The sequence below is a fragment of the Chelon labrosus genome, assembly GCF_963514085.1.
Source record: "Chelon labrosus genome assembly, chromosome: 19".
Taxonomy (NCBI): Eukaryota; Metazoa; Chordata; class Actinopteri; order Mugiliformes; family Mugilidae; genus Chelon; species Chelon labrosus.
In genome coordinates this window covers 15,100,780-15,118,399 of record NC_140352.1, presented here as the reverse complement: position 1 = coordinate 15,118,399, position 17,620 = coordinate 15,100,780, and the positions used below count along the sequence as shown (strand labels likewise).

General features: G+C 41.7%; 1 protein-coding gene across 1 annotated transcript in view; it reads left to right on the top strand.

The window, feature by feature from the left end:
- The window catches only part of cacna1g (calcium channel, voltage-dependent, T type, alpha 1G subunit), a gene marked incomplete at its 5' end in the record, with an annotated part of 270,616 nt that overhangs the window by 116,910 nt on the left and 136,086 nt on the right, over window positions 1-17,620 (top strand). Inside the window, 1 exon segment of the mRNA XM_084566892.1 lies at window positions 14,154-14,251. Coding sequence (XP_084423018.1) covers window positions 14,154-14,251 — 98 coding nt within the window.

Here is a 17,620-nt window from a genome sequence, read left to right as displayed (position 1 = left end):
CATAAACGTTTAAGATCAATGATATCATTTTAACTTTGAGGCGTTCAATAACACAGCCAGACTCTTGGTGAAGCACAGAAATTAGGTAAAGCTTAGGGACACAATTTTGCAGTTAGTGCAGCCTTAACGATACATTTGAGTCAGGCACAAAGTATATTGGTGGTACTCATCATGGTGGCCACGGCCCTGATCATTTAGGGTAATTATATGAAGGCATCACTATCAGTTTCCTATAGATTTATTGATATCTCAAATGCAAGCTTAGCACCTTTAACTGGATTTAAATATTTAATGCATAATTTTGGGTGTCAGACCCATGATTGAGCCGCACTAAAGGAGGCGAGAGAGAGAGAAGCCCACAAGCTAATCCTGAGCGTCGCCTCCTTTCTTCTCCTCATGATTTATTGATGACACTTTGGATCGGCTCCAGCGCGGTGTGGGAGACAGCGGAGGGAAGGAGGAGTGTGGGGACGGAAAAGAAAAGGCGACGGAGGCAGAGCGAGGCGGCTAAAGATGTCTAGAGGAACGAAAGAGGTAGACAGTGATGGAGACTGAGGCGAGGCCAGGAGTTAGAAGAGACTAAAAGAATAAAATATCAGAGAGCAATGAATGAGGGAGCTCGCTGTTATGTACCTTAATTAGTTTCTTAGCTGGACATTGAATAAACCCTTTTGCGAGAAAATGAGAAGGAAAAAAAAAATCTATATTCGTCTCATGTCCGTGCTGCAGGCTTAATGTCACACTTTGACAGTGTTTTGATTACAGTGGACTTAGTTAAAGTGTAGTTCAGACAGAGCATGTCCTGCTGAGCTGAATTGGGCAGATTGACTCCCTGGCCTAAATACCAGGCAGCATCTGTAACTATATGAGTAATAAGACACATTTTTACTGATACTTTATGAAAAATAGCTTGTATAAATAGCCGCTAGGTGTTGTTTTAAGATAATACCAATTTATTTCAGCCGGCTGTATAGGTTTGCTTTGCACTGAGCACCTCCATTGAAGAGATTCCAGAAAAGATGGAGTTACAGTCTGCAAACAGTGCAGCTTTTTATATAAATGATTTTAAAACCAGTAAGAACATAGAAATTAAGTTACCAGTACTGCTCTTTACCTAGAAGGAAATACAATTTATATAATAAAATGGACATATTTGATTGTATAGCTATACATGCATGCAGTGAGTAAAAAGCATGGACAGTATAAAGATGGATGGCGGTACAGCTCCTCAAAAGTGAAGCCAAAGCAAGTAGAGCTCCCCCTGGTGACTGGCTGCAGTATAGGTCATAAGCTCCACCCCCTCCATGTTAGTGGGTGGGGCTTGGGCCAAACTAAAATACTAAAATACACATCGAATAATTATTTTTTTTCAAGGATGGTTTCTGTAATTTTAGGTAATTAATATAACGCTGATGAATGTTCAAGTGTCAATTTTTCGCTTTAGTTATTTGACGCTATAGAAACAGGATGTGACATAATGGCGACTACCAGTTGCCAACTGCGGGAGAGAGTTGTAAAACATTTTTTTGAAATAAGTACAGTGGATAATCCAACATTTCCTTGTAACTGGTGGAGGTGAAGCAGAGTGTAGTATTAATTAAAAAAAAACGCAAGTGAGTCTGAATAAAGTGCAGTTAGTTCATCGATAACGCGACTGGTTATACGCTGCCTGTATAACCAGTAAAATAGCGTTAATTTAGCCAATGCAAGGAAGTGGGGACACGCTGTCCATGTTTACACAGTCTGTGGTAAAATGGAGATTGTGTTGGGCCCCATTTCTGGCCATGTGGTCCTTTTTACAAATGAAAAGGAGAAAACTAAGGGATCTGGTGTGAATATAACTTGCTATAACGTATTTGTTTCTCTTGGTTTTAAAACGCGTCTTATTTACAGCTGGTACAATAGGCTTGCAGCATATGGTTAGCCAAGCTTACCAAACTTGGCCACTTCAGTGAGAACAAAACAGACACCAACCATATATGGCAACCCAGGCCACTGCCAGAGTTGCACAAATAGTGCATGTTGGCTAAGTATTAACTCAAAGATTAATTTGTTATCTGTAACCTTAGAGACGCTCTAGAGGACAAAGTGATCTGCGGGGGAGCCTATCCCCGCTGTCATCAGGCAAGAGGCTGGGTACACCGTGGACAGGTCGCCAGTCGAAGAGATAGACAGCAATTCACACTTACATGCACACCTACAACCAATGTAGAATCGCCAGTTAACCTAACAAGTGTGTCTCTAGACTGCAGAAGAAGCCGGAGCACCTGTAGAAAACATGCAACATGCCAACGTGTCCAAACCTGGAACCTAGTTGATGTGCGGGGTCAGGTCCAACCCTTACACCACCGACATGTGGAACAGTTCTCTCTAATTCCAGACAGTTTCCCCCAAAACTCACGTATTGTCGTCTGTTAATTTCTGTTCATTTAGAAATGTACAAAATAGACATTACATATAAGAATTATAATATTAGGCCTAAATTATGGTGTCCATCAGTCTCCAGTCTGCATGCTATGCACAGATAAACACGTCCAGACTCCAGAGTATTTATCACACAGGCATAAAACTTACATCAGTTTTCATTGTCACTCTCTGACAGACGACAAATTAGAGTATTTAAAAAAAATCACTGACAAAGGCAGAGAGGGGAAGTGAAAGTGAGATGAGAGAGTCACCAATGTTTTAATCCAGAGGACACAGTCAAGGATGCAGCATCCATAAACAACAATGGCCATTAAACAAACTGTCCACTGTCAGGAGTCCAGCTGCGGTTCTCCCAGCCTCCTCCTCCTCCTCCTCCTCCTCCTCCTCCTTTGTCTCACTGTGAGCTTTCCCTAAGCAGCTACAGGATTGGACTCGCTGTATTCTTGTTCTGGGTGTCCTTATCCACAAGGGTTCCCCTCCATTAGCTAGATTATTTCCCTTCTACAAGTGGGTCAGCAGATCGGCCGTAGATTATCAGTCAGATGGAGGCGGGGGGGATGACATACTGAAGTAGAGATGAAAAAAAAGGTTGAGCTCAGATGATTTAAAGCTTGACAGGGAAAAATTGGCACGTAAGACTGCGCCTGTGTTATAGACCAACATAAAGTGGCAGTAATAAGGAAGATCCTACTGCAGCCTCTGTTGGTTCACTCCGTTTTCCTAAATTAAATTCAATTCAATTCTGCTTTCATTAGCCATTGGTGGGAAACTCTGGGTGTACACACAAAGTAAACACTCTTAGAAGGAAGTAAAAGTCGTATGTTAATGCACCATGCATTTTTAAAGCCATCATAAATTTGGAAACATAAAGTTTATTTTAAGTTCCTCTTAGCTATTAGCCAGTCCGGAATTGATGATTTATCCAATGGGGTAACACGATTTTGACCTAAGAAATATTTTAGCTTGTAAAGATGTGTATAATTCAGAAAGCGGTTCCTTGAAAACACAAGTTGAGCTGTCCTATCGACACCATCGCTAGCAAGGGTGTAGTCTTAGAGGTGCGAGACAGGTGTAAATTGTGTAAGTGTTTATTTATGTCCATTTTAGTTACTATGAGAATTATATGTTTTAGCGTACAGTATATACTGTCACAATCATGCAAAAAGTGTAGGAAAACTCTTTACATCAGGACAGGCGAACTGAGAAAGGGGCCCCCCAGATGGCTAGTTTTTGACATATTATGCCATAGTAGCCATAAACCTCCTTAAACCTGTGAAGGCTCTACAATGTATCAACAACACTCCACAATCCCTGCTACGATCCCCCTTCTATTTAACCTTTAACAGGTTTTGCTAGTTTGGACTTGGAGGCCCTCCAAAACCTAGGATCGCCCCTGCCTAACTGACTGTTATTCATACATACTGTATTTAGTCAGTAGCCTCAAGATTTACATGCTCATTAAACAGCAGTTCTGAAGTTTTAAGTCAGATATGTGGACGACATTCCATATGTTGGACCTGTTTGATGTTGTCTATTCTTTATTCTCACAAACAAATGTTAGCTTAATTAGCTATACAACGGTTACACTGTTTACCAGCAACTCTATGTAAGATCTAGTTCATGATGTTCAACTCAGTTTATGTGAAACTACACTGAATTAACACTCAAGAACATGTGGTCCATGTATCGGACATATAAAACATTTTCAGTTCAGCCATTGCCATTAATATTAAAATATTGCCCATTTCCCTAGAAATGGAGAAAACCACCATGGATGAAATCTCAGTTTACTGTTTCAGTTTATTAGAGTTATAGATGCAATTTCTGACATCAAAAAGATGTGCTCAGTGGGTTTTTAAAGCTATTTGACCACCCAGCAAGCAGTCCCGATGCAGTGGCAGAGTAATACATGCCGGCCTGGGAGGTAAAACTTGGAGGGAAAAAAGTCAGCAAAGCCCACCTGCTACCGCTCATAAATTTTAATAGCTGAGAGCTCTCGGCAATAATTCATCATTTTTAGCCTTCTCTTCTTTTCTCTGGATTTCGGCAGGTGAATAATCAGAGAATGTCGATACTAAATCAAACTGGGCCGTCTCTGCTCCAGTGAAAATCACTGTCAGTGAAAGGATAGAAAAACTACACAAGCAATCTGCAGTTTACTCATAAGGTGATTGTGGGCTTTGTGTTTAGACTCGGAGCTGGAGCCTCTAATTTACAAGATTGGATTTTGCAGCTTTAAGGAACAAAAAGAGGACAAAAATGTGTTTCACTGACCAAAGGGTAGGCTACAAATACATGTTTTGTTTGTTGTGTAGAAGCTAAGTAATAGTATTTACTACATAATTTACTATATACAGGTACATTTACACCATGCTTGGGTCAGACTTGAATACATTGCTGCCAGGGAGCATCCTCATTGTGGTATTTAGTTAAGGTAATTATAGTAGCTGAAGGGACACCTCAAGTAGCACCAGTTGTAGCGGAAAACTATCACCTACACTATGGCTGAGAGCGATAGATCATATTTAAATGTGCTGTTGTGGCGTACTCCACCTATTTAGTGCTGCAGTCGTAAAACATTGTCAGGTTCATAATCGTTCAAAAGGTGCCGCAGGACCATTTTCATAATATTGCCTACTACGTTCGTCTTCCTTGTCAAAACTTGGCAACTGCACCCACCCACAGAGTTTCTGCTGTGTTATGCCACTAGCGGCTAACATGGACCGGGGCAGCTACCCTCTCTCTATGCACTCAGATTAGTTTCATTTTCAAATTTATAGTCTTAATCTCCAGCCCATGCTGAAATGACATTGGTCGAGGCAGTTCACACCTCACACCGTTCCCTGTCTATACACAAAAGTCTTAATACATACTTTTTTCAAATATAGATCGTTGAATACAATTGGTGGAACGCCACTTTAAATTGTGTTTTTGAGTTAATCAAAGTAAATAAAAAACGTGCTTGGTGCATTGAACCGATGTTGAAAATGTCCGGCAACAAAGGCTGACTGTAACATTGCCTCATGTACCTTGTGTCTGGAACAAAATCAACAATTGGCAGCTTGCATGGGCTTCTAGTTGCTCTGTGCCTGTGTGAGAGGAGATAAGTCTCCATACCAACATGTGGCAGGAGTCTGTATTCCCAATTCAAAACTGGAAACCAGAGGTGCTGGAGTTAGATAGGAAGCTCGGAAGAGCTACAAACCCTCAGAGGAGTTGGGTATTGGAACAGTCACATGACATAAAACTGTAAAATAAGAACAGCCGTCTGTGTATACCCTCTTGACAAGTTGTTTGCCTACTTTGATCACTTCAGTTTCTCTTTTTGTGCACTGGTTCAGCCAGCTGAACAGCCAATCAGACGGATCTCTCGCAGCCAGTTCAACAGATTCAACCTCTCCTGGTCTTGGTTGGGTGGAAACTACAAAAACAGACTGTTTACACCTGTGTAATTATCTAAGTGTAATTATGAAAGTTGTTATAAAGTTGTTAAAATATATTTGTTCTTTCAAATCTGGAAATATCTGGCCACCCAAATTAAAAATGCATTAGGTTTCTCTTTGCAGCAGGTTGTTAGTCAGTCGGTCCCTCTAATGGTTCAGTAACTTCTATCCCTTCTACCCTTGGTGCACGCACGCAGCTCATCGTTATGTTGTGCCGCAGGATAATCTAGATTTTTCATTCTGGCTGCATATTCATGTTCATGCGGATTAAATAAAAAGTTCTTGATTGATTGCGTGAAGTGGCCAGGGTATCAGTTGGACACCAAGCACTTATCAAGAAAATGGTATTTAAATTCTTTTTTTTTTTTTTTTTTTGTGGGTTGGGGGATAACGGAATAGAAAATCCCTCAGGCATTAACTATTTCACAAGAAAATTGCTTTGCTGAGTTTGATTTTGTCCGAGCTGGGTCTGAGTTGGGTTATTTTCTACGCGGGAAAGACAAGGCGCCTGAAACATTTTGCAGGTGTTTCTGCGCGGTGCACATTGTTCCAATAATAAAATAATGTGTTTTGTTGAGGGAGGATTTATAAGCATGTCCCATTATTTTTATTGTACACCGTATTAAATTCATACTCCTTTTATTGCTCATATCTTATATAACCTCTTTTCCCATTGGGCTCTTAACAGAAAGTTAAAGAGGTGTGACAATGCTGTCTAAAAGTTACATTTCCACTTTGCATATATGAACTCTGAAGTATCCATGAGCAACACATTTATTGCCTATCTCTGCGCACTTCTGTAGCTGAGATCGCTGCCCTGTTGAGGGTTGGGATAAAGGAGATTTCCATCACAGATTCTGAGAAAAAGAGATGTTTGTTCAGCAACCATTTCTTTAAAGAGTAAGTTGGTTAACATTTAGATAAGCAGCAGAGTGGGATGATGGCAGCAAGTCTTAGTGATGAAAGGATTTCAATCTGATTCAGCATGAAAACACTCCATCTGTCTGTTCTCTGCAGTTTCTCCTCTCTACATTTCTGCCTAATGACACTACATGCACTTACTTTAATGCTATTAGACTCATCGTTATTAGTCGTCTATGCAGCAACTTGAATAGAAAACAGCGTTTTTATTACATAAAGGTTGGTTGGGACTCTAAACACACACACAGAGACACACTCTATCCATCCACCCGAGCTATCCATCACTCATATTTCATTTGCTGAGGAACATCCAGTGTGACAGCTTGCCTGTCACTGAAGTGGAGGCGAATAGAAAGCAAACAATATGTGACTAAAGGAATATCAGAGTGCAGATGACTGGTTGCTTCATAATACGTAAATGACAGGACGGACTGTAATGGAGCACAAGCGGTAAAGCGGTGTAATCCAGTGAGCTAATAACAAAGCCATTATCTTATATAATAATCGCAGTGGGGTTATACAGGTAAAACAGCTTCAGTCACTGTGGTGTGACAACAGAGATCAGGAATTAACTCGCCCCCAAAACAGGAAATAATTGCTTCCTGAATGCATTATTCAGTGCTTCTGTATCAGTATGCCATGTATGAATGCTCTCACTCCACGGGTATTAATTTTTTTATGCAAATGTTTAATAAGTTGAAATAGCCCCAGAAACATTTCACATTTTGATCTTATCCCACAGGAAAGCAATTTGTTGCTCACTGTGTGCATTGTGTGAGTGTGAGAGGAAGAGGACAAAAAGAATTAATGATTAATGATAATGCTTACAATGTATATTTACTATTTTAATGATACAAAGAAAATTTCAGTTTTAGTGTTGTTTCATGAAAGCGTCATGACATAAATTAGACTTGGGCAAATGTCAAAGCTCGTTCTTTTAAAGAACATGCATGAGATAAAAGCCTGGTTTAAGGCTTTAAGCTATGCTAGCAGTGTCTTCAGTCTCCCGAATGTAAGGCTAAACAGCAGTATTTTGCATATTATGGTTTGCAGTTGATGGGGCTAATATGTAAGCAAAGTAATGGCCATTTACATCTCAACATTAGCGTTGTAAACATTAACATTCCACTGAATTGGTGTTACTAGCTGTCTACACTGGTAAACATGAGTGGAATTCAGTCTCCTCTGTTGCAGTCTCCGCCAACTACTGAGCTAGTTGCTACCACACTAAAGTACAAGGTTTGTGTTAGGTGTTAGCATTCTTTTGGAGAGATGTTACTGGTTGTCACGCTCGCAAATGTAACCACTGTTTACTCTATTTTTAGCTCTGTTGTGGTCTCCAGCTGCAGAGTGTTCCTTGAATGCATCAGCTAGTTGTTACCAAAGAATCCACTAAGTACAAGGTTTCTGTTAGCTGTTAGCATTCCTTTAGAGATGCACTACAGGTTTTCACAATGGCAAGCATAAGTGAAATTCACTCTCACTTTAGCTTTGTTGTGGTCTCCACCAACTCCTGAGGAAAAATCTTGAGCTACTAAAGTATTTTCCAGCTAGTTGTTACCAAGTTTTTGTTAGGTATTAGGACGCCTTTAGAGTGGTGTTACCGGCTGTTACACAGGCAAATATATGCACTATTTACTCTAATTTTAGCTCTGTTATGGTCACTACCAACTACCTAGAAATTTTTTTAAGATCTTAAGATTGTAATCTTAAAAGCCTCTCCCAAATGCTTCTTGTATTCACTAACTAGTTTCTACTAAACATTCGCCTAAGCAGAAGATTTTTGTTGTTAGCATTCTTTTGGAGGGATGTCACTTGTTTTCACACTGCACAAGGCATAAATGAAATTCAGTCAACTAGATCAGTCCTCTACTCGTTGTATTCCCTACAAAGTTGCTACCAAACAATCCACAAGGTAAAAGATGTGTGTGTGTCCGTCCGGTTGTCACACTGGCGAAACGTAACCATTACCTATCTGTTTTGTTTTTAGCTCTCTTGTGGCCCCAAAGCATTCATGAAGAAAATCTTGAGCTGCTAACTGTTCCTTGTGTTGCCCTTCCAGTTGCTATGAAACAGTCCAATCAGTAAAACATCCGCGTTAGGCGCAAGCATTCTTTTGGCGTGGTGCTACTGCTCTCCACCGACTTCCGAGAAACATCTTTAGCTGCTAAGTGCTTTCAGCTAGTTGCTACCAAACATTCCCCTAAGTACAGTGTCTGTGTTGGATGTTAGCATTCCTTTGGAGGGATGTTACTGGTTGCCAGTGCCAAACATAAGTGAGATTCATTTTCATTTTAGCTCTGTTGTGGTCTCCACCAACTTGCGAGAAACATTTTAGCTACTAAATGCTCCTTGAATTCACCGACTAGTTGATACCAAACAATTCATTTAGAAAGCATTTGTGTTAGGTGTTAGCATTCATGTCTGACACACAAGTAGTATTTACTGTACTTTTAGCTTCGTTGTGAGCTCCACCAACCCCTGCAGTTTTTTTTCCTTTGCTAAACTTATGAGGCTAATTTAGCTAACTATCGTTCTCTAATCACCAAGCTAATTAAAGGCTGAAATGTAATACATATACGGTATATGTATTGCTGTATTGAACAACTACAGTACATTTAGACCTCACATGTCCACATCAGTACAGTCAAACAACTGTCACACAACATGAGATTGCTTTACCATTGAGCGCTTTAGCAAACAAATCCTGTCTAATGCCCAATCTTCATTCTACGAGGCTAAACTCACCTTGGTGCTATGACAGATAAACAGACCTAACCATCTATGTGCAGTGCATGTAGTGATAAATGGGTATGGCAGTGGGCGCACATAGTGTCTGTTTTGCATAAAACATTTAAAACCCAAACCCATTCTTCAGCGAGAAAGCCCCAGCACATCCTCATCGGTTATTCAGCAAGTGTAGCCTGTTTTTGACATTATTTATGGCTGAATTTCTTCACTGATAAAACAAACCAACTCCCCAGCTTCGAATCGAGCCCGGAAACCGAGTTGACTCCATCAAAATTTGTCAATTCCATTCAGCTTTTCTCGGCCCATCTGTCTTGATTTGCATAAAAATACTCAGATGAAACTCCAGTAATAAAAATGATGAAACAATAGAGAGTGGTGAGGTTCCCTTTATGTCTTGCTCACTATTGATTAAGCCCTGATTTAGCAATTCTATCTTTCAGTAAACTACTCCTTCTTATTAATCTGTGAGATATGGGAAAAGTGGCTACAGAAGATTAAGACAGACTTAAGACAGAAGACGGATAGATGCAGGTAGGAAGGTAGACTGATAAAGGTTAGGTGAGGACACAGGATGGGATAACAATTCAACACTGTCCAACATTCCAGAGCTGCCTTGCATACTCTTCCTATTATAGGTCTTTCTGGGTGGCAGTATGTCAAGTGTGCATGTGTGAGTACAACCAATTTTTAAACCACTGCTGCCTTTGTTTTGGAGGAGGTTTAGCTGGAATGTTGTGTGTATACTATTCTTCATGTGCCTGGCCCTTTTGGCACAAACACACACATTCTGCCTCCGCGATAAGAAAAGACAAACTAAGAAGTGAGATGTATACATGCACAGATACGTGTGTGTGTGTTTATGTGTGGACAGATTGTGTCTTTGGATGTTTTCCCCGGCCCTGACTTAGATGAATCTCATTGCATTCTTCTGCGAGTGTGTCCTTGCGAGGGTCTTGCCATACAACGATGCACACAAGTATCATATCCGAGCGTGTATGACATGACGTGAAACTGTTATTCATGCTCGCCTCCCTCCCCCGCGCATAAATCTGTTTAGTTTGGGAATTCTCCTCACGCAAGCTCCCTCCAAGGTTGGGGCCTCCCCCGTCCTCCGTCCTCTCCTCTCTGCTTCTCATTTTCTGCGTCCTCCTCCCGTTGCCCTTCCCCGTATCAGCATCATCGCCACTGGCACGGACTCTGACGAAAACAGCGCACGACTTCCTGCTGTTTCCATCGTTTGTTTGATACACTCCATTTCTCCTCAGCTGCGTCTTCATTCCAGATGAGGGGAGATGGGTCAGTTTTCACTGAGCGCACCGAACGTCACCTGGCTCTCATCAAAAGCAGCAAGTGTTTTTGCATAGGCGATTTTTCAGCAGACATCATTCATCATCCGCTTTAAGTTTGTTTATGTAACTCTGTCTGACGAAACATTACCCTAATATTTGTATTATATTTCCCTGGAGGTTTGGAGCTTGTCTGTGGCACTCAAACACAAGATCTACCCTCATAATGTTGCCATAAATCTTCCGTAGAGACTGCACTAGTCAACACTGCAATCATGACAAACCCTCTTAATCAAATTTTATTGGTATTTTGCTTTCACTTCATTATTCAGTCTGACCTTCTGTTCATAGAAGTCATTTTCTGTTTGGATCATTTTGTTATTGTGACCTAACTAATCAGATCCACATATTTTAGACACGGCAAGTAAAAGAAGATGAAGATGCATGCGTGTCCTCATATTGTATGACCACTTTTTGCCTTTAAAACAGCAGCTACTTCTTCAAGGTAAATGCAGTAGCCTCAGCATGTTGGACAACTGTGTTCTATCTCCAGGTCTTTTCATGTGACCCAAAACGAACTCTATGGTGTTGACATCAGGTTTCTCGATGCTGAAGACCTTGAAGTCATCGTCATGCTAATAGAGCCTTAAACTACTGTCCTGTCAACATCATAGAAGTGGTTAGCAGCAAGAAACTGATCAATACTTGTGGAACTACATGTCGGGCGTATGCAACGACAAGGTTTTGTACTACGTATGTGAAAAAAAGAAGAAAACAAAATACTGCTTTGCTCTCAGCCCTGCTTGTCGCCTTTTTGGGTGGTCATTGTTCTGTCTTTGGCGTGCTAATGCTACGTTCACACTGCGAGTGGCAAAGCTACATTGTCTCCGAATCACCGTTGAAGCGCTGTTCGTTGACTTTAGGGTTACGCAGTACTGGGAACATACAAAGAACAAGCTGCAACAAGGGCATTTGCTCTTGTAGAGTTTCTTGAAGATGCTGTTTCACCACTAATCCAAGTAGCTTCTTCAGTTGTAAAACAGTGGTGGACAGCTTGGGTGTAAATGGGAACATCTCTGGGTGTTGCCCATCAGGCTAGGGTTTGTTAACAACCAGATACTTAATTGTAGTTGGAGGAATCCGTTTTGTTCCAGTTTTCCTTCAATGAATACCAGAGTAGCGTTCATTTTGGTCTTTAAGAAACGCTACAAAGGTCTTCAAGAAACGCTACAAAGGTCTTCAAGAAACTCTACAAAGGTCTTCAAGCAACTCTAGTCCAGTTGCCTTTGTTTCAACTTGTATTTTTGGATATACTATGGCCTGGATGACTGAGAACCTTCTCAAATGTAGCGCCAAGAGCAGGAACTAAACACCTGTGACTGGTTGAGTCTTCACTGAGCACTGGAAAAAGCTGAGACCAGCTATTCTTTGATTTGTTCACATCTCCAAATGTCTAACTCAAACTTGTTCCAGAGTAATCATCGGTTATTGCAGTGTAGTTAATTCATCCTCTGTTGATTGACCTATCACTTGAGCTTTGGCTCTTACACGTCATCATCCCTCTGAGTAGGATAACAATTGCATCCTTGTACTGTAACTGGAGAACAAATCTGTTGTACAGTGACCTTAAACAAACTGAACTCAAGGCGCTCTGGAGGCACTCAGCGTTGGACAAAGTTGTGAGATCAATAAGAGACCGACTAAAGTTGATACAGCAGAGCTCCTTGAACCTGGATCCCACACTTCCCATAATGTAGCTCAACAGTATATTTTCCTTCAGCGCTTCCTGTGTAAATAACAGAGACCACTTAAGAGTAAGTTTCCTGTGCTTGACAAAGCTCCTCCAGAGCCACATTATGCAACCAATTACAGGCTGAATAATATTGTTTGACTTCTGAATTAACATGTTATATTGGAGGAGCCTTCCTTTAATGTGATTTACCACTGATAGTTTTTAACGAGGTATGTCTTTGTCTCTTCATACCCTTTTTTTTCCCTTTAAGTTACTTTTTCAAAAAAGTGCCGACTGATTCCTTTTGACCTGGATGTCCGTGGCTGCCATTGTGGATGATTAGAGATGCTGATGTGATGTGCTTGCTTCCAGCAACGCAAGACAGCGTTGACGTCGCGTTTCTCCGCTGTTAACTGTTTACCCGTTGACCTTCTCTCTCGGGCCTGCAAGCCATCTGTCAGCTCCGGGTTTGCATCTGCATTTGCGCGTATTCTCGGTTTAATTCTGCCGTGGCGCCACAAGCCAGAAACGCTTGAACTTGGACACCTGTTTGAGGAGAACGTTCATAGGTTCATTAAGGGAATTTCTTGTACCGAAGGTGACGCACACACACACACACACACACATGCTCTCACACACATACGCTGTCCGACATGTGTTGTGAATTTGTCAGACAGACAGACTTGGAGTCAGTGAGAGGAGGGAATTCCTTCATCTGCACGCTCCTCCAAACGGCACATGTGCTCAGCATCTGCTCACACACACACACACACAAGCAGAGAGAGTGAGTGTGAGAAGGGACGACGGTAAACACTGATCAAGAAACAAGAAAAACGTTTTTTCAGGCCTTGGTTTTTTTCTTTTTTTTTTTCCTTCCTCCACATTCTTGCTCTCTCATCTAAGTACTGTCCTTCCGACCTCCCATCGCAGCCTGAAAGAGCCTCTGGAGAGCTGCTGGAGGGCCTCTTCAGAGTGTGCGACGTCTCAAGGTTAAAAGGCTGACTGATCCGATGGTGCTCTTTTATGTAGCGCGCAACGCCGCGTCCGCCTCTCGGTGACGAGCGGTTCACCCGCACTTGACGTCTCAAAGGGGATTCACACGTGTCACTGGCTCCCTTGAAGGTTGATTGCGTGAGGAGGGTGCATGTGAACGTATGCGGGTGTTTGTCAGGCCGACAGGCACACAAACATTGCGTGTATGCTGCGGCAAGCACAAACAGACGCAGTGCAGTGCTTTTGCGTGGTGTTTTTTTTTTTTTTTTTTTTTCGAACTTCCTGGCCTTTTAGTCACAGTCCAGCGTGCCTCGCAATGAAAGCACGTTGTTTGCCAGAACAGCTATGCGTTGCAGTCATCTCCAAAGGCAAGAATGTAAAATTAGAAGATTAATTACCACTTACTCACTGAGAGTGGGAGAGCATGTAATACATGCAGTGTATAATTGGCTACATAATATTGTCTTTACATTTATTGTATTTTTATTCCCAGATGGTGAAGCATGTTCTCGCTTTATGAGCTGCAGGAGCAATGAAGGCAGCAGGCTTGTTATTTTCGGGCTTACACGTATCTTCTTTCTTTCCCTCCATATGTTTCAGGATGCTGGAGTACTCCCTCAACCTGCAGAACGTCAGTTTTTCAGCAGTGAGGACGGTTCGCGTGCTGAGACCCCTGAGAGCCATCAACCGAGTGCCAAGTGAGTTACAAACCTACCAGATTCTCCACCCCGGGGCGCTCTGTCCTCTAAGATCACACCAAGTTTGTCTTCCTCTCAAGACAAATACACCTCTCCTGGCCTAAAACTAACACTGACACAACTTAGGCTGGCATCGGCTTTAGGCCATGGTTGAGTCATTTAAAAAAAAAAATTAAATAATGGTGGCAGTGCAAGTTTGGAGTGATAACACAGATAGACATTAACAACTTTATTAGACTGATGCATTTCAGTTTGTGACCTTCATCAGGACCATACACACTGCAAATGATATTTTAAAAACTAACCCTACATACATATGGACACCTGCCAAATGCACTTGGTTATGTGGCATCAGGCCAACTAATCCCATACTGTGTATCCACATACATACAGTATACACTGATCAGCCACAACATTAAGACCACTGACCTGTAAAGTAAGTAACACTGACCATCTTGAGACAATTCAGTGTTCTGCTGGGAAACGTTTGGACCTGGCATTCGTGTGGATGTTACTTAGACATGTACCACCCACCGAGACCAGACCAGGCACCACCACCCCATAGCAATGACACTCTGATGGCAGCAGCCATCCCCAGCAGGATGCAGCCTGACACAGACACACACACAAAAACGGTTTAGGAACAACTCATAAAACATGAAAAACAGCACAAGGTGTTGACCTGGCCTCCAAATTCACTAGATCCCAAATTGATCAAGTATCAGTGGGATGATCCACAGAGGCCCCTCCCCTCAACCCATAGGACCCAAAGCCCTCCCATGTCCATTCTCTGATCAGAAGACCTGTTTTGGAGGCACAAGGGAGACCTATACAATATTAGGCAGGTGATCATAATGTTATGCCTGATTGGATGTATACCAGTCAGATTTGGGGAAGTGTGGGTGTCAAATTGTCATGTAGTTTTAAGCCTATAATTCTACTAGACTGGTCAATGGTAAATGGTAAAGATCTATGAACACAATAAAGTATCTGTAAAAACAAGGCATGTAAAACATCTATATCTAAACATGCATATCTAAAACTGGATAATCTAAAACAAAATACAAACCCACCTAGAAAAAGATGTTATAATTAACAAAGTTTCATACCATGTCAGATGCTCTGTACGTATCCTCAGGTGTTAACATCTCTCTATAGTGTGAACCAATCAACAGCTGACTAGGGAGAGAAATCAGTGGGAACGTTAAATATAGGAATGAAAATAATCTCCCTGTTTGAGTAATAAGACGCTTGCACATCCTCTGGCACCGGATGTTTACAGTAGGACAAACCTCCAAGCACGCTATTTGTTTCAAATGACGACAAAGCAATGTTGAAAACAAACTTGAAGCATTTCAAATTTTTTTTCGGATTGAGATACAGCTTACTTTTACGATTGTCCTATTTGGGCACCTATTGTCAGTTGCCCAACAAAAAGAAGCACACATTCACTTTTGATGCACATAGGGAGAGGTTGTTTCCTTCTCTGTGCTGAATTGAAGTTGGGATAATCTTTTGGGAAAAAGTACTGATATAGTGAACAAGTAACTTACGTGAATGAGTACATGGACAAGTTGTCTCGGCTTCTAGAAAAAAAGAAGAAGCTGTCTTCCTGGGGCCTTGTAGAAGGCCAAGGCAGCAGGTTTGATGTGTCGCAGCCCATATCTCTACTTTCTGATGACTCTAGGCTTCTTCTTCTTCTTCTTCTTCTTCTTCGCCTAGCACTCCTTCGTGGAGCGTAGGCCATTGATCACAGTCTGCCAGAGTCCTCTATCCTGTGCCTTCTTTTCCAGTTGTTTCCATGTCATACCACACTGTTTGATGTCAGCCTCAAGGTCCCTGCATGACTCTAGGCAGCCTAGTTTATTTGATCCAAAAGTTCTCCACAAAATCAAAGGTAACCTTGGACCTGTTGAGTTTTCTTGAGGACGTTTCACCGCTAATCAAAGTTCTAATTGACTGATGGGGTTTAGGTTTTATAAGGAACATATGTGGGTGATGCACATCTGCTCATACTACCATATCACCCCACCTAATAACGCCAAATAGCAAACTAAATGCTGCTAATCTGGCCTTAACTATGTGGAAGAGACATCTGAATAACTTTCAGTAGCATCACATTATTTCATTTGTTCTTTCTTTGACGGTTAATGTTTAACTTAGCTAGCAGGCCAGTGTTTCCAACTCTTCTTTCCGTGACCAAGTTTAGTGTGGAAATCTTTGCCTAGGGCCCCAACAGACTCTCCGGTCACGAAGTCTGAAATTTTGTGAGGTGTGACAACTTTAGTTCCTCGTTAGTGCCGAAGGACTCCAATTTGTTTCCCGCTAAAACATTAATGCCAGTAGACCAGTTAGTGAGGCGGAGTGAGTTCCCCGAATCCAATTTGTCATTAAAGTATGCACCACTGTGTCAAAACATGAAATATCTATGTATAACACACATTCCCTGCTCTATATACACAGTTCTCTTTTCAAGAAGACACTCGTATTGGTTTATTTGTTGTGCACTGGTACATCAACTCAAAGACATGTGGCAGTACAAAATTACATATTTTTTTTTCCTTCAACTCCCCTTAGCTCACATCATCATCATACGTTTCTCCAGTGATTGTACTCAAATCTCACTAATTTAGGCACTGAACTTGGAAGAGCTCAAATTTTCGTCCTTGTGCACTTTACCTACGGAAACTACAGGGTTCAGTTTCATAAAGCTATTCTAAAAACTGACATTTAATACCTTGTGACAATAGTAATATCTTGCTTCTCATGACTAATCGGGCTTAGCAGCAGAAGATATTAGCTGTATAATTTCACCGTATCTTTCATTGGACTTCCTCTCCTCTGTAATGGCACTTGCTATGATTTGTGAACCTGTAGGTGGATTGAATTCCTCCGCAGCGGTGGAATGTAGGTCAGCCGATCTGCGCTTAATATGCCGTCTCGACTGTGTCTGTGTGTTTTGGCTTTCCCCAGCCAGCCAGCTTTGGACTCGGGCAGATTTACGTGCGATTTTCTGACTCACCGACTTTCATTAAAGGAGTGCAGTTCATAGCTACAACTCGCGCTCCCGGGGTATCGCGAAACTCGCGCGTCCCTGCCGTTTGCGTCGTCCGCCACCTTCCACATGTGATCCCGCAGTTCCGCGCTCCTCTCCCCTTCCCTTCCATCAGTCTCTATTGCAGCTTAATCAGCCCAGATTGAGTTTCCAGTGCACACGTTGATGTTTCAATAAATAAATAAATCGTAAGCCTTTTCTTATAGCGACCCACTCGTTCAACTCGGCGCGCTCGTCCTTATCTTGATACCACCACATGCAATTCTTTCATTTAAATACAGATCCTAATCATATCATTAGCGTTTCTCAGGATT